This window comes from Uranotaenia lowii, chromosome 1 (genome assembly GCF_029784155.1).
Source record: "Uranotaenia lowii strain MFRU-FL chromosome 1, ASM2978415v1, whole genome shotgun sequence".
NCBI lineage: Eukaryota > Metazoa > Arthropoda > Insecta > Diptera > Culicidae > Uranotaenia > Uranotaenia lowii.
Window position 1 is genome coordinate 6752441 of NC_073691.1, and position 21254 is coordinate 6773694.

Here is a 21254-nt window from a genome sequence, read left to right on the forward strand (position 1 = left end):
TTTTATCATTTTTGTCATTTTTGTCATTTATGTCATTTTTGTCATTTTTGTCATTTTTGTCATTTTTGTCATTTTTGTCATTTTTGTCATTTTTGTCATTTTTGTCATTTTTGTCATTTTTGTCATTTTTGTCATTTTTGTCATTTTTGTCATTTTTGTCATTTTTGTCATTTTTGTCATTTTTGTCATTTTTGTCATTTTTGTCATTTTTGTCATTTTTGTCATTTTTGTCATTTTTGTAATTTTTGTAATTTTTGTAATTTTTGTCATTTTTGTCATTTTTGTCATTTTTGTCATTTTTGTCATTTTTGTCATTTTTGTCATTTTTGTCATTTTTGTCATTTTTGTCATTTTTGTCATTTTTGTCATTTTTGTCATTTTTGTCATTTTTGTCATTTTTGTCATTTTTGTCATTTTTGTCATTTTTGTCATTTTTGTCATTTTTGTCATTTTTGTCATTTTTGGCATTTTTGTCATTTTTGTCATTTTTGTCATTTTTGTCATTTTTGTCATTTTTGTCATTTTTGTCATTTTTGTCATTTTTGTCATTTTTGTCATTTTTGTCATTTTTGTCATTTTTGTCATTTTTGTCATTTTTGTCATTTTTGTCATTTTTGTCATTTTTGTCATTTTTGTCATTTTTGTCATTTTTGTCATTTTTGTCATTTTTGTCATTTTTGTCATTTTTGTCATTTTTGTCATTTTTGTCATTTTTGTCATTTTTGTCATTTTTGTCATTTTTGTCATTTTTGTCATTTTTGTCATTTTTGTCATTTTTGTCATTTTTGTCATTTTTGTCATTTTTGTCATTTTTGTCATTTTTGTCATTTTTGTCATTTTTTTCATTTTTGTCATTTTTGTCATTTTTGTCATTTTTGTCATTTTTGTCATTTTTGTCATTTTTGTCATTTTTGTCATTTTTGTCATTTTTGTCATTTTTGTCATTTTTGTCATTTTTGTCATTTTTGTCATTTTTGTCATTTTTGTCATTTTTGTCATTTTTGTCATTTTTGTCATTTTTGTCATTTTTGTCATTTTTGTCATTTTTGTCATTTTTGTAATTTTTGTCTTTTTTGTCATTTTTGTCATTTTTGTCATTTTTGTCATTTTTGTCATTTTTGTCATTTTTGCCATGTTTGTCATTTTTTTAATTTTTTAATTTTTTTTGTCATTTTTGTCATTTTTTTCACTTTTGTCATTTTTGTCATTTTTGTCATTTTTGTCATTTTTGTCATTTTTGTCATTTTTGTCATTTTTGTCATTTTTGTCATTTTTGTCATTTTTGTCATTTTTGTCATTTTTGTCATTTTTGCCATTTTTGTCATTTTTGTCATTTTTGTCATTTTTGTCATTTTTGTCATTTTTGTCATTTTTGTCATTTTTGTCATTTTTGTCATTTTTGTCATTTTTGTCATTTTTGTCATTTTTGTCATTTTTGTCATTTTTGTCATTTTTGTCATTTTTGTCATTTTTGTCATTTTTGTCATTTTTGTCATTTTTGTCATTTTTGTCATTTTTGTCATTTTTGTCATTTTTGTCATTTTTGTCATTTTTGTCATTTTTGTCATTTTTGTCATTTTTGTCATTTTTGTCATTTTTGTCATTTTTGTCATTTTTGTCATTTTTGTCATTTTTGTCATTTTTGTCATTTTTGTCATTTTTGTCATTTTTGTCATTTTTGTCATTTTTGTCATTTTTGTCATTTTTGTCATTTTTGTCATTTTTGTCATTTTTGTCATTTTTGTCATTTTCGTCATTTTTGTCATTTTTGTCATTTTTGTCATTTTTGTCATTTTTGTCATTTTTGTCATTTTTGTCATTTTTGTCATTTTTGTCATTTTTGTCATTTTTGTCATTTTTGTCATTTTTGTCATTTTTGTCATTTTTGTCATTTTTGTCATTTTTGTCATTTTTGTCATTTTTGTCATTTTTGTCATTTTTGTCATTTTTGTTATTTTGGTCATTTTTGTCATTTTTGTCATTTTTGTCAATTTTGTGAATATTATCTTGTTGTATTTTTTTTCATGTTGGTAAATTTTGTCATTTTATTTATTTTTTCATGTTTTTCATTTTTATTTTTATCAATTTGGTCATTTTTTCCTAGAATTGAGAAAATCAGAAAAGAATTTTTAAAATGCCAAAATGAAACAATTCGACACACTTACGAAATTAATTGAAAATGTTTTGTCCAATACGTACTGTCATTATGAAAAACACATTCTCTAACGACTGTTTTTACCATTTTAGACCCGCAAGAGCATCTCCGGTCCGATCGACGAGGATAGTCTGAATCGTTTGAAGCACAACATGTTCGGCAACTTTGGTGTTGGTGGCCAAAACAACAAGGAGAACAACTTCATGACGACCTCGTCGTTTTACATGAACAACGGAGGAGTTCCGGGCGTTGGGGGCGGTATGAACGACATGATGATGGACGATATGGACGATGAGTATTGTTACAGCGATTTTACCGTAACCTCGCAGATTACCTTGTCGAGCAGGAAGATCAAAAAGCTCCCGAAGATCGGGGGAATGGCGAGGCAGGGAGCTGGTAGTCAGCCGAAGAACTCACAGTCCATGTCGTACATTCCGTCTGACGGCGGTTATAATAAGGGATGGAATGATAATTCTTACAATAATCCCTTGTATAACGAGAGCGATTACTACGAAGATGATGTTTATAATGGAGGCAGTGGAGTTCCGGCCATTGGGTATAACGATGGATATTCGTCGTACAATGATCACGATGGGTACGGAGGAGGAGAAGAAGTCGTACCGAAGGCCAAGAAAATGTTGCCGACCGTACAGCATAATAGCAGTAGTAAGAAGACGTCCGGCCAGAATCATGAGTTGGGTTATCCCTACAATAAAGTGACATATCCAACAACGACGAGCAGCTCGTCCAGCACAGGTGTAGTGAATAGTTATCGCGATGAGTATGGAAGTAGTGGCCACTACAATGGCCACCAGGAGAGTAGCTATGATAATCATGCAGGAGTTGTGGTTGAGAAACGCCACGAAGCCGTAACGAAGGGAAGTTTGATGAATGATCGTGTGAGTGCGTTGAAGAATCGGAGCCGAAGCACGACTCCGGTATCGACGAGTGGATCCAGTGGCAGTGGCAGTGGCAAACAGCTGCCTAATACGGCAAACATGACAAGCAATAGTAGCTATATAAACAATTATCAGTCGACAGGCTACAATGACACAATGACTTCGTCGGCGTCGGCCAATTCGTATTCCGGCGGCCAGCAGACGACGTCTTCATCGTCGTCGTACTATTCGACGGCAGCCAACAGTCAGTATTCACAGAACAACATTCACACAACCACACCGAAACTGTTGCCAAAGCCAGTGCAAAGCAGCAATAATAGCAGCAACAGCACTAATACGAGCACAACAAAAAACACCAATTTTCTTGCCAGTCCGGAGAAGAAGCCACCTTTGCGGCGATCCCCGGAGATGTCCGATCCGTACGATAATCACCTGGACCCGTACGATATGGGCGGTTCACAACAGTATGGCAGTGGTCCGGTCCAGGCCCAGGTCACATCCACTTCATCATCATCAACCATGGCCAATTCCCGGAACCACGAGCTGGACCCATATGTGAACGACCGGCGTGGCAGCTCGTACGGAGATGTCCATCGCAATGATCCCTACAATGATCCTTACGATGTCCATCAGGACGATCCGGATGCCTACGCCGTGGCTGCTACTCTGAACGATGACGATATTCTCTTGGATGAACCGAGCCTTATGCCGGCCACAAAGAAACCCGGCAAAGACGGCCAACCCAAGAAGCAGCTGCACTTTTTCGATGAACGTGAAGAATGCATCGACGAAGAGCTGGAACAGCTGGAACAGTCGGCTGCCGAAAAGTTAGCTAAGCAGCAGCAGCAAAACCAATCTCAACAACAGCAACAATCACAACAAGACCAAATGACCATGATGAATGGCCATCTTCCGCCGGTCGATAAGCTCGATGCGTCGAAGGCGGCCGCAACGATAGTGTCCGGAATGGAAGCAGTGGCGGCCGACATTGGTAAGGACATTTCGCAGCTGACGCAGGGCAAGCGGGAAAACTTCAACGCTCGGGATAAGTGGCTGTGGGCGTACGATCAGATCATAAACGTGAGTAGACACTAGGTTTTAAGGATTTATTTTAGTATATGGATCGATTGAATTGAGGTCTTGAATATGGTTATAAAATTGTATTTAAGAAACCGACTCCAAAGCTAGGAATATGAGAATCGTACCTTTAAAAACCTGTTGAAAAATAGTCTCATTACAGTTTATGCAAAAAGTCTTCTTAGGATTAAAGGAAAAAACAGTGGCTTGAGAGAAATTTTGAAAACTGTAACATTATAGCTTGGCCGTAGAAAAGGGAGCAGTGATTTGGTGGTTTAAAACCCCCCTCCTCTATGAGGGTCCAATAGTGCCAAGCTCAATGTTCGTTTCTGAACTCAAAATTTCAAATTATTAATGAAATTTCGATGAATGACCAAAATGAACGAGAGTAAAAATCTCGACTCAGAACTAAAGCAAAAACCTACCTACTAATCTACTACATTTTTTCCGGAAATTTCCTCACTAGTCTTTTTTTTTTAATCTACACGTAGTTTTATTAAGGCATTTAACTCATAAATTTCATTTGATTTAAAATTCAGTCCCTAATAATATTGATTATAATTGAAATTAGACTTAGCTTGTAGAATTGCCCAGATTTTGCTCGAATCGATTCACTTGATTTGCAAAAGCAAACAAAAATTTAAATTCAGTGAATTAATTAATAAATATAATTAACAATGATTTGGAAGCTTAAAATTGAAAGATTTGGAACTTGCAGGCCGATCTGACCCCTCAAAAATAAGATTTAAAATTAAAAAAGGTGTTTCTATTAAAAAAATCAGCTCTTCAAGTATTTTTCATTATAATTTTAATTCAATATTAGCTTACAAATATTTGGTAAGCTTGGTTTAGAATTATTTCAAATTTTGTGGTTTCAGAGCTCCTCATTAACCTTAAAATTCGATGTGTGGGATCAGATTTAGGATTCTGTATCTAGTTTATTATTCTTGAATTTCAGTTTTTCATCATTTACACAAAATCCTGATTCGAATCTTGATTCTACATTTCAAACTTATACTAGTTGCATTTTCCATATTCGAAACTAATCATTTCGGAATATGAAGGCAAACACTTGATATTATAAAAAAAATTTAAGATTTGGATTTCAAATTTTTATTTTTAATTCCCATACAAAATCGGTACTCAAGAAATTTTCATAATGGTGATCCAGAATTGAATCAGTATCAATATTCTCAATTTTCATTTGAATTCAATTGAATTTCGAATGAAAAACTGAAAAAGAATAAAGGTTGAAATCTCGAAATTTAGAATTCAAATGAGAGAATGAATTATGAATTTTTTATCTTGAATTTTTGATCATCTGAAACTTAGATTCAAGAATCGATTTCAAATTCGGAATTCAGATTTACACGTTGGTTCAAGGCAGGATCCAGACTCGGACTAAAAAATTAAAAATTCAAATTCAGTCTTAAAGTTAAGTTTTATCATCAAGATTTAAATATCAATGTTTTTTCTGTGATTTTAAACACTCTTGTGTTACACATCCCTTCGAGAAAATATCAATGTGAGAATTTGATCAAAGATTCAAATAGCAGGAGTTCGTAGTTTCAAAATTTTGATTTGAGATTCAAAATATAAATCATATATTCAATCAGAGTCAGTTTTGAACCTCAAACCAAAAGAAATCTCAAATATAAAATGAAGTTTGGATTTATTTCAAAGATTTAGTTCTTTGAAAAATCTTGATTTCAATCTAAAAAATAATATTCACAAGATTCATAATTGAGGCGCTTGGGATCAGAGAGGTGCAAGTGGCTAGATGATAGTTTTGAGAAAACGCGCTTCAAAATTGTGAAGGTGCTCAATTTTTCATATATTTTTCGAATTCGAGCAGTTTTAATTCAATCGAAAAAGTGTTAAAAAAGTTATGAAAAATCTGAGTTTTGCCCAAGATGTACAATGAAACATGAAAAATCGTTAGGTATACTTAACTCAGTTGATTATTTTATTGAATTATTGTTGGCGAAAGAAATTTTAATTTAAAATAACTGAAACTTGAATAATTACATACACCTTTACATTTTTCTACTATTAGTTTTGTATGCATTGTTCAAGCAGAAATGTTAAAGACAAATGTTGTCATCGGTTTTTTTTACCCCTTTTCTTGGAAAATGCTTCTCATTTTTTCAAAAATTATGAAAAAACTGGAGTTCACGAAGCACAGAGTCATATGTTTAACTGTAAACAACATACAAAGCAGAAATCAGCTGAAAATTTAAATAAAATTTCGAAAACATGTTCCCAATGCCTTAGGTATTTGGTGCATAGATAACTACGCTTAAAATGTTCAACACGCATTGAATTAGCTTAGCTTAGCTTGATCGACTACTCACATCCACCTTAAATTGTCAAATCCAAAATGCTTTTCAACTATAAAAATATTTGAATGAAAAAAAAAACAGTTTGATATTCTAAACTTCGTATTTTTAGTTGAGTTAAGTATTGCAAGGAATGCTTAGTGTGACAGTTCTAAAAACAATAAATCATAGCATTTTGAACTCAACGATCGCTGGTGTGGCTTTGTAGAACGAATTCCACATCGCCAATGGTTGCTACTCCGTGATTGACCGAGGCCATCAATTTTGCGCAAGGGTCAAAAGAATGACGCTTGGGACTAGCAACTCATTCTCAATGCACAAAACTGATGCTCTCTCTTTAAACGTCAATAACGGCGCCGGCCACGTCCTAGTAGTCAATAGATAGGTAGGAAAAATAGAGAAAAGGATGAAAGAAATAAATTTGTGCTTTAGGACCGAGGTTACCTCTGCATCCTAGCAAAAAAGGTTTGTTTGGGAGTGTGGGTTCAGGGATATCATCGGGAAACACTTTTGACAAGTGCATGATTCTGAATGTTCAACCTATCCACCTAATGTCTACACAGTTCATTGCAAAATTCTTAAATCATGTTGTAGAATGTTTTCACGGGGTTCAATAATTTGCTTTGTTCTTGATCAAAAATAGTGTTCTAGTTTGGTTTGAACTTTTTTTAATTTACGAAACCTCTGACTAACCTTTTACGTTAAATTTTCAATGGCAGGTTTTTTTTCTATATTATGAATAAAGTTTTACTGTCGGATAAACTAAAATTTTCTTAAGCTATGTTCACAAACAAAACTCGTAGGTACATTTTGTAATCAACTTCGTCATCTCATTTTCCAATTTATAAAATACTATCAATAAACTTTCAATCCTTGAATAACTTTAAATACTAATACGAATCAATTAAAGTTGCTTCTAAACCCTATAATTAATATAAAAAAAGTGTTTATCTGTAACTTAACTGTAACTTTAACTTTTTTTTGAAATACTTAAACAAGATTTGAACGTGCATAATATTTTTCATGTTGTCAAAGTTACTCAATAAGGAAGTCTTTTTCAATTTAAATGCACCTTCTGTAAAAAAAAGATTGCTGTCCTACGCCTTGGGAACCTCCACAAAGTCCAATTATCACGCACAATCATTTACAATCAGGAAAAGTGGTTCAAAACAACACTTCTAATAACGGCTTGCGTCAACAATCCAATTAAAAAAAAACACGTATCGAATTAAAGTTTATGTTAAATTATTAAAATACCTTTTCATGTGATCAACTTCTATAGCGTTCCAAGAGCATCTGTATTCGTGGTCTATTCTTGAGTCTAATTTATACATGAATTGAACCAGCGAAATAAGATCCAATCCAGTGAAATAACGGGCAACCCCACTCGTGTTACATTAACCGTCAAACGGTTTAGAACTGCGTCACCGGCTGTTTGGATCACGGATACAGGTGCTCTAAGATGTGAATTTTATTAACATTTTATAACAGTCTGTTTAGAAAAACCTTGATATTGATAAAATTTACACCTACTATCAGACACAATTGAACAATTGTTAGTGTCTTGATTTTACTACCAACGCTGACAGATAACTTAAAGATACTTAGCTTAGTTTGGTTGTTTCCTTTGCCGAATCTTTTGGATATCCTTTCGATGTTCACAGCTATCACTCAGTCCAAATATGATGTTTGTTTTGCAGGCGCCGTCCTTTGGGTTGTTTTGTTTTTGCGTTCTTCTCATTCTTCTGACATTGGATGCGAATCTAACCGAGGCGTTACTTCCACTTTCCGTTCTACTTTTGAAACAAATTAGTAAATTTTCGACGAAATTGAGGAGCTTGAAAATTTTGCGTCCAATTAACCGACACCGCAATTATAACCAAACAGTCGATTAATGAATTCATCTTAAAATGTTCAACACGCATTGAATTCAAAATTAACTCTGGTTTAGTGGATGCACCTCTTCAAAAAACTTGTTGTAATTATGATTTTTACTAAGTACCAAATTTGTAGAGCAATTCATTCGTACCATATAAGTTAAAGCCAAAAATGATATTTAAGCATGTTACGGAACCCCTGGGCAAAATAGTAAGAGTATCGTCTATTCCCTCGGAAAGATAAACGTCAAGCGATGTCAATGATGACAGAAAAAGATAGTCGAGCAAGCTAGGAGAACGTGGTTTCAGAGGATCGTTTATTAGCGCAGTATTTAGGAGTGGTTAAATATTTAGGAATTTAGAAATTCTATCATATTTTGCTATTTATTATATCCAGATAAGGTTGCAGTTGCACATGGTAGGAAGGAATTTGAGGTTATACGATAACACGATTGAGAATTTCATTGAAAAATAAGCACTAAATTGTAAGTAAATACGAATTATGTCTTCCGCTTCTATCTTAACTCAATAATAATAAATTTCAGCTTGAAGCTGCTTTGCACCAAACTGCTACAGAAGTGCTAGCTTTATTCTCTTTCGTGACAAAGCACTTTTCCTAGAAATATGTAACTAAAATTATACACAAGCTTGAGCGTCGTTGAGCGATCTTGAATTGATAACACAAGGCAACAAGATTCACAAATTTTTCAATGTGCAAAGAATTTTTAGAGCTAGTTTTGGGGCACTTATTCATAATATGTAATTAGTTTTCAGCTCTTGTTTTTGAGTTAACTTATGAGAAGAAATTTTAAGTAAGGTCGTAAACAAATGGAATTTTGATATTCCTTAAAGGATAAGTTATGCAGTCTTCTACGAATTTGTTAAATGAGTTAAAATCTCAATACTCAAATATTAAAAGTCTTTCTTGAATGATGGCAGAAATAGTTCTTTCTGATCTATTCAATTTACTAAAAATTGAAGAATTTGACATTTTTAAAGCTTTGTATTTTTATCTGGCGAGACATGAATCATTAACTGAATGAAAATAGATTCAAAATCTGTTTTTAGTTTTCGCGTAAATTTATTATAAGATCACCAGTTACCAAAGATCGGTTTTACTCAAAACTAATCAATTTTAAACTTTCTCTACGCCATTACCGAAATAAGAGAAGACAAAATTTGACGAATGATTTGAATTCAGGACGCTTAAATTGTATGAAATCAGTAAAACATAGCCACCGAAAATGCTGTTCCTTTATGGTATATTAAGTTTGTTACAAAATGAAATATTTTGAGCTGAGAGCTATGTTTTGATTCGGATTATAAGTAAGAGTAAGTATACTGCATCTCAGGCAACACATATTTCAGAAAGTTTAAAATTTGTAGAACAATCGTATGGTAGTTATTCTATCTTTCGCAGAAAATTTATACAAAAAATACCATCAGAGTTAACGGTTATGGATGGTCAAAGTCGATGTGAAAGTGCGAATGCTTCCCATTTCGATAATGTAGCTCTATATGCTTCATGACCACTCGCAATTGAAAGGAATCAATCGATTACACTGGGTAGCAGCATTATTGGAACCTTAATTTGAATATTAAATTTTTGACGAATTTTACGCTTTGAATTCCAACATTTTGTCAAGTTATGAGTATCACCTCTAGTTTCTGGGCTATATTGGTTGAAATGAACGTCTTAAGCAAAGTCAGTCAATGATGACTTTTTATGAACAAAAAAAAACACTGTTTCTGAAACAAAATCTGATTTTCATAAATGTTGTTTGTTGATAATCCAGTATACAGGCACTATTTAAGAAGAGAAATCTCCGTGAATTTGTTTTATGAAATTAATTTGCGGCTTTATCGATGAAGGTTAAAGAGTTGAAATGAAAGACGTATAGAAGATCAGAAGAAAATGCTAAGGTGGTGAATTCTTCTGATCTTCTATCCGTCTTTCATTTCAACTCTTTAACCTTCACCGATAAAGCCGCAAATTAATTTCATAAAAGCATAGAGGCACGGAGTTCACCGCAGTTTGGCCAAAGTATTAATTCATACACGCTATTTAGAAGATTTGACAAATTTTCAATGCCGCAAACAACATGGCTTAGAGTAAACTGCAAGGTAATGAATATTTCATGAGTATATGTCAGTATCTTTTGGAGGAATGAGTCAATCAGGTACACAACGGGCAATTGATTGAGCATACATACTTATAAGGAAAGTATTCGAAAAAAATTGACATTGACAAAATTTTTTGGGCAGAATCGAAAAAAATCCAGAAAAATGTCAGTGGGAGAACCAAAAACAGGTGGCAATCCACTACTCGATTAAAGTTCATATGGTAATTGGTTTAAGGAGTTTTAAAGCTCAAATTTTCTTAAAAGTAAAGATGTTTTATAAGATAAGGAATGAGAGACGTTTTAACAAGCGCAATCCGAAAACTTCAATAGGATAAGTAATTAAAAGGATGAATTTTTCTGACTGGTCTGTCTAGCTGACTGATAAACAGGCCTGACTTCATTTCTACAAGGTAAAAAAGCTGCTCACCGGTGAAATAAACAAAATACGGTGGTCAAATTGTTCGCAAAATATTGGAACCGCCATGCCAGTGAGGAAATATTTTGAAAAATATCGTAATGGACAGCAAAATGAATTTTTTAGCGCGCACCTGGCAGATTTCCAGCCATAAGCTTTTCGTTTACGAGTGGTGCGTGGATGTTTCGGAGATAACAAAGAGAAAAATTGAGAATTTTGATGACTAGTACATGAGGAGGCTAACGATCTGAGGAAGCTGCAAATCAGTCAGTGTTTCAAAAGTATTGACATGGTGAATGGCTTAATTGAAAAAGAAAACTGCCCTCAAATGCGACTATTTTCCATTTTCAGAACCTTCATAGGTTCTACAAATTTGATACTCGGTTTTGGTTGGATCTGAAATCATGCCATTATGCGAAAACTATGGTGGAGTGATAAAATGTCAAATATTTTGTTTTTGTGCCGAAAGAAGACAATCGGCCGAAAGAAGACAATCGGCATAGCTTCGACTAAATAAAAAATTTAGAACTATTTTAAAGGTCAAGAATCAGGAAACAGAAAACATAATCCAAAATAGACTTGTATAGTTAATAAGTTATTCACAAAATAAAATGTTCCATCGAATTGGATATAAAACGCACCGAATCAAATCCACACTTTTGGAAACTATTTAACACAAGAACGATTTCATAGACAGAAAATCGAATCTAGTTTTTCCCGCTTTTCCCAATATGCTCTTCCTTTAATACTTAACACAGTTTTTGCGATGCTTGCGGGAGTGAAAATATATTATTTGAAAAATTATTCAAAGTGGACAATTTCACAAAAACAACCATTGTTGGTAGACTAGCTATGGACCCTAGACACGATGCTGCGAAGGTCAATGGTCGAAAACCCACGAAGCAGAAGGTCTTGAGGAAGCGTTTAATGATGAGTGCAACAGCTGATCTTCAAACCTTAGTTCGAGAAGAGAAACATAAAAATGAAGAAAAACCCGCTTGAAGGTTCACCATTTTTAATTAATATTATATCGAGTAGTCTTAAGAGCGATTTGGCACAGGTCATATGAGACCCCGTTGAAACTTGAATAATTTGCCTAAATATATGTTTAATGTAGTTTCGTAGTTAATAAATTCGTTTCAAAGTAGTGTGTTTTTTAAGCCAAAATAAATGTGTAGTTTTTGTAAATAAATTGTGTGCCTTACTTCAACGAGGAGTTTTTACTTACCGTCACCGGAGAGATTGCTATCATCACAAGGGACAACCCAACACCCCCCACGGAAGACTCAACCCAACCAGGAGCCCAAGGTTTGCCCCCACCGGAACATATTCCCCCCATACAGTCCACTGCGAGGTCCAAGCAGGGTTTGGACCTCACCCCAACATTTTGGTCCTTCGAGCCGGATTATCAGCACCGCTTAAGCAATCTCTGCAGCACACCGCCATTGGAAAAAAAAAAACACACACCATATTCATCGCACAACCGCAAAACTCATCAAAAACACCGTCGCTCACTACCCGCAGCTCACAGATTAGTAGGAACTTCATCGTGCTCACCATTAGACACTCCAGAAGAACCTTAGCTATCGCCAATTAATGATTAATTGTTGCGTTTAGCACGGCACTTCTAAAAACCCCGAACCGTTTAGTGGATGTGGATCAACACTAAACCGCCAATCAACGGTCGAATACATTTCGGATCTTCAAAAGAATCGTCATCACAGCAGCAACTGAAGACATAGAGCTATTTCTTCGCGGATTATCCTGTTTGTCCAGGTAAATATACACTAATAGGTCTATGTTCAGTTGATGCTTGGACCACTCGATGAATACTGCATCGTTTCTTTCCATCTTCTATTCGTAAACAACCCGATCCTGAGCTGTATTGCTACGCCAACCCCAACCAACTGAACGCACACTACGAGCAACGAAACTACACCAAAACGATCGCGCTAGATCGGCTAGATCTCCACCGTCATCACCACCACTACTTTTGATTGGAATTGGTCACAAATCACAACCACCGAAGCCATCGGTGACGTCATCGATCTTTTCGGAAGGCATTCAGCTGGCGTTTTTTGGTGACGTCATCAATCCAGAGCACGGAAAACAACACTTTGGCCAATAAATTACCATCAACCAGAGTGGTGATTATTGGATTTTCATCACCTTTGCACCGATTTCTTCACTGGTTATCAATAGTTCCCCCCGGTGGCCTTATAGGAACGATTGAATTGCATCGATCGTAAATCTGCCGGCAACCATTTGCAACACTTACCCAAGGCCAAGGTCATCAGCTTCCATGGTCATCAGCTGATTATCACCGCTTTTGAAGCATCTCCGAAGCACCTGGCAACATACGACTGGTTGCCACCGATTGAACCGCGCGCAACTAACCTGACAAGACGTTTTCCCGGAGCACCACACCTTTTTTGGTCAGGTTAGTGAAACTTTTCGGACTACCGTTTTAGTATATGACCGGCCGTTGCTGGACTTAGCAAATACTGATCCCTGCCAATCTTACCTCACAAACACAACTGTATGGTGCAACATATCCCTATTCGAACGAGTTGGATGTTTGAATGTACATAATTGTGCATTTGCCTATTTATTTGTACTGCATTGGATCCGCAAGTACACCGTTCAGCAGAATTTTTGGATTTTCTGCTATTTGGATTTTATGCTGCGCAATAGTTTTTTCGGTTAGCTGTACTCCCACGCATTTTGAGCTTCATTTTCCGGATTTTGGATACCTATACCTGTAGAGGGGCGCAACTGAATTTTCTTGAAAGTAAGTTAAGCTCTACAGAGTATATGTTCTAGTCGAAGCTTTAAGAATTTGGAACTACAACATTATTATTTGTTACAACACCACTTGTCTGATCGATACCGAGATTAAGCATCAATCTTCACGCGTAAACGAAGGCTTTTTGGAAGCGTTACTCCAGGCGCAAAATTCACATCGCGCACTGCCATTCAAGTTTAGGATTGGAAAGAGCCTACCTGTAGAGGAGTGCAGAACTAAGTTTTTTAAAGTAAGTTAAGCTCTACAGTGTATGTTCCTTGCCGAAGCTAGAGTCAGAATTGAATCCTAACACCGTGCATTTTCTCCTGTGAATTTTGTGTGAGTGAACTACAACCATGGCTACGACATCCGCTTCCAGTTTGTCATCGAAAAATCCACCGCTGCGCAATCTACAAACAAAGGTGAAGGCGTTGATGGAGATGTTTAAATCAATAACCATTTTTGCAAGCACTCTGGGGGAAGTTACTTCAGCTCAACAAATCCAGGTTAGGCTGGAGAAACTGGACGATTTATGGGATCGGATCAACGACGCGCTGATCGAGGTTGAGATGCACGAAGAGTACTCGTCGAAAGAAGCAACATGTTCCAATATACGGCAGGATTTCACCACGAAGTACTACAACGCCAAGGCATCTATGTTGGAACGCATCAAGGAACTGGAAGGAGGTGTCAGTGTTCTACATTCCACCCGTATGATGGACTCGTCAATTCAACCAACCATCGAGCATGTCAGGCTACCGCAAATCAAGTTGCAAACGTTCGACGGTGACATCGACCAGTGGCTGAGCTTCCGAGACCTGTACTTATCCCTGATCCATACCAAGACGGACTTACCGGAGGTTGAAAAGTTCCACTACCTGAAGGGCTGTCTCACCGGCGAAGCGCGGGCTCTCATCGATCCGTTGGCACTTACGAGGGCGAACTATCCAGTAGCCTGGGACATCCTAATGGCCAGGTACAACGACAGCAAGGTGTTGAAGCGCAGGCAGGTTGGAAACCTATTCAAACTACCCAAGGTGGCTAAGGAGTCGGCCGTCGATATTCAGGCACTACTGGAAGGTTTCGAACGCGTCGTGAAAACCCTGGACCAATTGGTAAAACCGGAAGAATATAAGGACCTGTTGTTGCTGGAAATGTTGTGCTCCAGACTGGATCCAATTACACGTCGTGCATGGGAAGAGCACAGTGCTCATCAGGACCAGGACAAGGTGGTAGATTTAACCCAATTTCTCCAAACCCGCGTGAAAATCTTGGCATCGCTTCCACCTAAGGCTCACGATAACAAGCAGGAAGGTTTTCAATGGCCGAAGAAACCCAACGTAACCAGAACAAGTCACAGCGCAGCACAGATGATGGCCGGAAGTTGCATTGCTTGTCCGGAATCCCATTTGTTGTACACCTGCCCTACGTTCCTGAAGTTGAGTGCTTCCGCTCGAGACAAGCTGCTGCGACAAAATTCTCTCTGCAGAAACTGTTTTCGGCGTGGTCATCAAGCTTCGGACTGCAGATCGAACCAGGTTTGTCGCAAATGCAAAGGAAAACACCATACGCTAGTCTGCTTTCGCGTCGACAGTGCAGGAAACAACTATACACGTCCATCGCAACCTTTGGCATCTGCTGCCAACAGTAATCAATCCGCTTCAGCAACCACCTCAGCCGTCAACTTAGGATCCGTTTCATCGAACATGGCAAGGAATCATTCCTCAACCGTTCTGTTAGCTACAGCTGTCGTCTTAGTGGAAGACGATGCAGGCAAGGTGTTCCAGGCAAGGGCTTTATTGGACTCAGGCTCCGAATGCAACTTCATGACAGAAGGGCTCTGTCAACTTATGAAGGTGTCTCGAAAACGGTCGAACATTTCTGTTCTTGGAATCGGTCAATCAAATACCACGGTCAAGCATCAGGTGTCAGCGGTCGTACGGTCAAGAACATCGGACTTTTCTCGGCCGATGGATTTCTTAATATTACCCAAGGTTACCGCGGATCTACCGACAACAAACGTGACGGTTTCTGCGTGGAAATTCCCGCAGGGCGTGGAACTAGCAGATCCAGCGTTTTTCAAATCAACATCATTGGATGTGGTGCTAGGAATACAGCACTTCTTTTCATTTTTCCCGAGTCAGACCAAGATTCCGTTGGGCGAAGGTTTACCCATGCTGATTGAGTCAGTGTTTGGCTGGTTGGTGACAGGTTCGGTAGAAAGTCAAGCTTCTTCGTCGCGCATCATCTGTAATACGGCCTCCAAGGTGGATCTGGATGAACTTCTTACTCGTTTTTGGTCTTGTGAGGAGATAGGGTCTCCGAACAATTATTCCCCGGAAGAGCAACGCTGCGAGGCGCAGTTTGCTCTAACCAAGTACAGAAGTTCTACTGGGCGATACACCGTTGCACTACCGAAGGACGAAAAGATATTGGCAACCATTGGCGAGTCGCGGGAGATGGCTTTCCGTCGACTTCAGTCCCTGGAACGTAGACTGGAAAAGGAACCAGAGCTACGTCAACACTACCACGGTTTTATGGCAGAATACCTGGAGCTCGGGCACATGCGTAGGGCGAATGTGGGTCCCGAGAAACGTGTTTATCTTCCTCATCACCCGGTCATAAAGCAGGCAAGCACAACAACCAAGGTGCGCGTTGTGTTTGATGCATCATCCAAAAGCAGTAGCGGTATATCCTTGAACGACGCCTTATTGGTTGGACCCGTAATCCAGGACGAGCTTCGAGCTCTCATCATGCGTTGTCGGATGAAACGAGTCATGATTATAGCGGACATAGAGAAGATGTTTCGAAAGATTGGTATATGCGAAGCTGATATGCCCCTGCAAAGCATCCTTTGGAGAACGGATACGAAGAAGGAGGTTGAAACCTACGAGTTGGCAACCGTGACGTATGGCACGAAACCTGCGCCATTTCTAGCGACCAGAACGTTGAAACAGCTGGCGAGCGATGAGTACAATCGATTCCCAAACGCATCTAAGGCATTGGTAGATGACGTCTACATGGACGATGTTATCACAGGCACCGATACCGAGAGTGATGCAATAAAATTGTGCGCAGATCTTATCAAATTGGCAGACAGTGGTGGTTTCCGTCTTAGGAAGTTCGCATCCAACTCAGCAGCAGCTTTAAGAGAGGTGAAAATCGAGGATCTTGCTCTCCCGCAAACCAATGAGATCAATTTGGATCCTGATCCATCGGTGAAAACATTAGGACTGGTCTGGCAGCCACATAAGGACTATTTTCGCTTCAACTTCACCATTGAACAAATTGCGGCAAAGGAAAGGTTGTCTAAACGGAAAATCCTATCAGCTATCGCTATGCTATTCGACCCCCTCGGTCTCGTAGGAGCAGTTACAACGAGTGCAAAAATCTTCATGCAGCGTTTATGGCGGCTGCAGGAAGACGGGAAAACCCTCGGTTGGGATCATCCAGTTCCGATTGAAGTAGAGGAAGAATGGCGAAGTTTCCATGGACAGTTATCAATACTGAATAACCTGAAAATCCAGCGATGTGCAGTTTTACCAGAGGCGGTCAATATGGAGCTGCATTTCTTCTCGGATGCGTCCGAGCGTGCGTATGGAGCGTGCGCTTACGTCAAGAGTATCGACAAACATGGAAGGTCTGTCGTATGTTTGCTAGCAGCAAAATCAAAGGTAGCACCGTTAAAATCCCAATCCATTCCGAGGCTAGAGCTGTGTGGAGCGTTTTTGTCGGCGGAATTATCTGTTAAGGTACGCGAAGCTTTGAAATTGGAGATCGACATGCATTTCTGGACAGATTCTACGTGTGTTCTTCAATGGTTGAAGGCAATTCCTGCGACGTGGTCCACTTTCGTAGCTAACCGTGTTGCGAAAATACAAACGATTACGGAAAACTGTACTTGGAGACATGTTCCTGGCTTGCAAAATCCAGCAGACCTTATCTCACGAGGTATGGACCCAAATCAGATAGAGGGATGCAGTCTTTGGTGGAAGGGCCCTGAATGGTTAGGGCAAAATCATTATCCGGAGCAGCCAGGCACCTTGGAGTCTCAAATAGCAGAAGAGGAAATTCGTCGTACCGCACATCCAACCACCAGTCGAGTATCAGACTTCAGTGAAGACTATGTTCGAAGGTTTTCGTCATATACCAAACTAATACGCAGTACCGCTTATTGGATGCGGCTCATGCGTATTCTCAAGAAATCTGAAGAGAACTGCAAAAATTTACTAACCGTCGAAGAATTGGAACAAGCAGAATTTTCTATCATCCGCTGCATCCAGCAAGAATCGTTTCCTGCTGAGTGGAAGGCGTTAATGAAAAACGAAAACGTACATCGAAGTTCACCACTTAGATGGTTTACCCCACGAATATCATCAGAAGGACTAATTCGCGTGGGAGGCAGATTAGGAAGATCCATGGAATCGGAAAATACGAAGCACCCAATTGTGCTACCAGCTAAACATCCGTTTACTAAGATGTTATTCGAGTACTATCACATCAAGCTACTTCATGCTGGTTCTCAACTACTGCTAAGCACAGTGAGACTGAAGTATTGGCCACTTGGTGGCAGAAATGTTCCACGACAGGTTGTGCATAGTTGCATGAAATGCTTTCGAGCGAAACCCAGCCCTATTGAGCAGTTTATGGGAGAACTACCTCAAGCACGTGTCACCGTAGCTCGGGCATTTCTAAGGACAGGCGTCGACTATTTTGGTCCAGTACACATTCGGCCAGCTCCAAGAAAACCAGCGGTTAAGGCATACGTGTCAGTCTTCATTTGTCTGTGTACGAAGGCTGTACATCTAGAACTCGTGTCCGATTTATCCACAGAACGTTTTCTCCAAGCTTTACGACGATTCACCGGTAGAAGAGGATACTGTTCAGACATCTATTCAGACAATGGGACAAACTTTGTCGGAGCCCGAAATTATCTGCGAGAGATCCTCAAACTGCTGCGCAACGATCACCACAAGGAAGCAGTTTCGAAGGAGTGTGCGAACAACAATATCCAATGGCACTTTATACCCCCAGGAGCACCTCACTTCGGAGGACTCTGGGAAGCAGCAGTCAGATCAGCCAAAAAACATCTTTTGAAGGTTCTAGGAGAGAACGCGGTTTCATTTGAGGACATGACTACGCTTCTGGTGCAAGTAGAAAACTGCCTCAACTCCAGACCAATTACAGCGTTAACGGATGATCCTGACAATCTTGAGCCTCTAACACCGGGACATTTTCTTATTGGGGAACCCCTACAACAAATACCGGAGAGAGATGTTCGCGATGTACCCTTGAACAGGTTGAACAACAATCAAACGTTGCTGAAAAGAATCCAACACTTTTGGGATCGTTGGAGAGTTGAATACCTGACGCAACTTCAAGGGCGATTCAAAAGATGGAAGACACCAATTGAAATCAAGATCGGTCAGCTAGTTGTCATCAAGGATGATAACTTACCACCAAGTCGTTGGAAGATGGGACGAGTAGATCGAGTTTTTCCAGGACCTGATGGAGTCGTAAGGGTCGTTACTTTGAAGACTGCAACAGGACTATCCACGCGTCCAGTCGAAAAGCTTTGTGTTTTACCAGCGTCGTCTCAACCAGATTACAAGCTGCCTAGTTTCTCGGAGGAAGATCAGTAGCACCCACCCGTTGTGTTCGCGAGGTTTCTTTCTTTCATTTCAGAAATACGAGCGATTTCAGGATGGGCCGGGATGTTGGTAGACTAGCTATGGACCCTAGACACGATGCTGCGAAGGTCAATGGTCGAAAACCCACGAAGCAGAAGGTCTTGAGGAAGCGTTTAATGATGAGTGCAACAGCTGATCTTCAAACCTTAGTTCGAGAAGAGAAACATAAAAATGAAGAAAAACCCGCTTGAAGGTTCACCATTTTTAATTAATATTATATCGAGTAGTCTTAAGAGCGATTTGGCACAGGTCATATGAGACCCCGTTGAAACTTGAATAATTTGCCTAAATATATGTTTAATGTAGTTTCGTAGTTAATAAATTCGTTTCAAAGTAGTGTGTTTTTTAAGCCAAAATAAATGTGTAGTTTTTGTAAATAAATTGTGTGCCTTACTTCAACGAGGAGTTTTTACTTACCGTCACCGGAGAGATTGCTATCATCACAAGGGACAACCCAACACCCCCCACGGAAGACTCAACCCAACCAGGAGCCCAAGGTTTGCCCCCACCGGAACATATTCCCCCCATACAGTCCACTGCGAGGTCCAAGCAGGGTTTGGACCTCACCCCAACAACCATCATTCACTGCATATCACCATTAGAATTTCAAGCTAAGGCAGCTCAGAGTAAAGAGTTAACAGGAATCTCCGTAGCTGAGCCCATCCTACATTTAAGAAGAGTTTGAGCTTCTAAATAGATTTTTTTTACTTTTTCCTCTACTTCCACATTAAAAAAAATAATTTTCTCAAAATTTTGCGAACGTGACGAAAAAAACACTTGCAGTGCTAACCCACTCAACGCCTACTATGTAAAAATATAAAAATTGATTCCTGTCTGTTTTTCTGTCTGTTCCCTATCATTTGCAACCGTTTGAAATGATTTTTAATGAAAATAAAAATCATGAAATGAAGGGTTAAGGAAAAACAGACAATTTCGACGATACAATCGTACTGAACAGCAAAAAAATTTCAACAGGGAATTTTTGTCAAATTTTGCAAGGTTCGCAATACCTCCTTCCAGTGGAACTGATCTAAGAAATGGAATCAAATTTCACATATGAAAGGGTTAGCACACGAGAAATTGTTCTATTCTATTTGCGGCGCCACCCTTCTTCCAACGAGTACGATGATGGGAGGTGCTCTAAGGCGGCATCCATAAATTACGTAACGCAAAAAATGCACTTTTTTGACCCCCTCCCCCCCGTATGTCACAAATCGTAACGCTTCGACATACCCCCCTATGAAAATTACGTAACGCTGACAATTACCCCCCCCCCCCCCCATCTTCTCATGATTTTCGAAGATAAAAAAAAAGTTCTTTAAAACGGAATTATTGTCCATCCAAATCGCTTCTTAGTACTCATTGATGATAACTCTCTGATAAAATAAATTAATTGTCTTATTACGAGTTTCTCTGTTCTTGTTAACTAGTAATCCACCTTGTTTACTTTATTTTGTTCAAGCAGCAGAACTTGTTATGCAAAATATACTCCACTTAGTAATATTCGTCAGAATAATCAAAACAGCTGATCGGAATGATCAAAATCAATTGAGAAAAAACAGTAAAATTTCTAAGATAGGATTGAGTTCTTGGGGGTAAATGTACGTAATATTCGGTTTTCCAACGGTTATTTCACGGATATCCAATCCATTGGTTACAAACCAGTTGCAATCTTGTTAATGCTTACAAATTTTAAGCTGATTAAGCTGATTTTAGTTTGCTTATCATTTAGCAAAAATTGTATGATATCAAAAAGCTGCGATTAAATTGAATTTTTTTAGGAAAAAATCGTTACGTAACGATGAGCATACCTCCCCCCCTCCCCTTTGTCACAATTCGTAACGCTAGAGCTTACTCCCCCCCCCCCTAGGAGCGTTACGTAATTTATGGATGC

At 38.3% G+C, this 21254-nt stretch overlaps 2 protein-coding genes across 2 annotated transcripts in view; both read left to right on the forward strand.

The window, feature by feature from the left end:
- The window catches only part of LOC129746776 (putative uncharacterized protein DDB_G0289263), a 28283-nt gene extending 15656 nt beyond the window's left edge, over window positions 1–12627 (forward strand). Inside the window, exons 3-4 of the mRNA XM_055740659.1 lie at window positions 2248–4134; window positions 12535–12627. Of these exons, the coding sequence (XP_055596634.1) occupies window positions 2248–4134; window positions 12535–12627 (1980 nt within the window). The remainder of the gene's footprint in view (window positions 1–2247; window positions 4135–12534) is intronic.
- A 1399-nt stretch (window positions 12628–14026) lies between these two features.
- On the forward strand, window positions 14027–19312 carry LOC129746787 (uncharacterized). Its single transcript, XM_055740669.1, has one exon. The coding sequence runs from the start codon at window positions 14027–14029 to the stop codon at window positions 19310–19312; it is 5286 nt and encodes a 1761-aa protein (XP_055596644.1).
- The last annotated feature ends 1942 nt before the right edge of the window (window positions 19313–21254 follow it).

Coding starts and splice junctions, on each gene's coding strand:
- LOC129746787 (XM_055740669.1), top strand. CDS start 14,027: ATGGCTACGACATCCGCTTCCAGTTTGTCATCGAAAAATCCACCGCTG.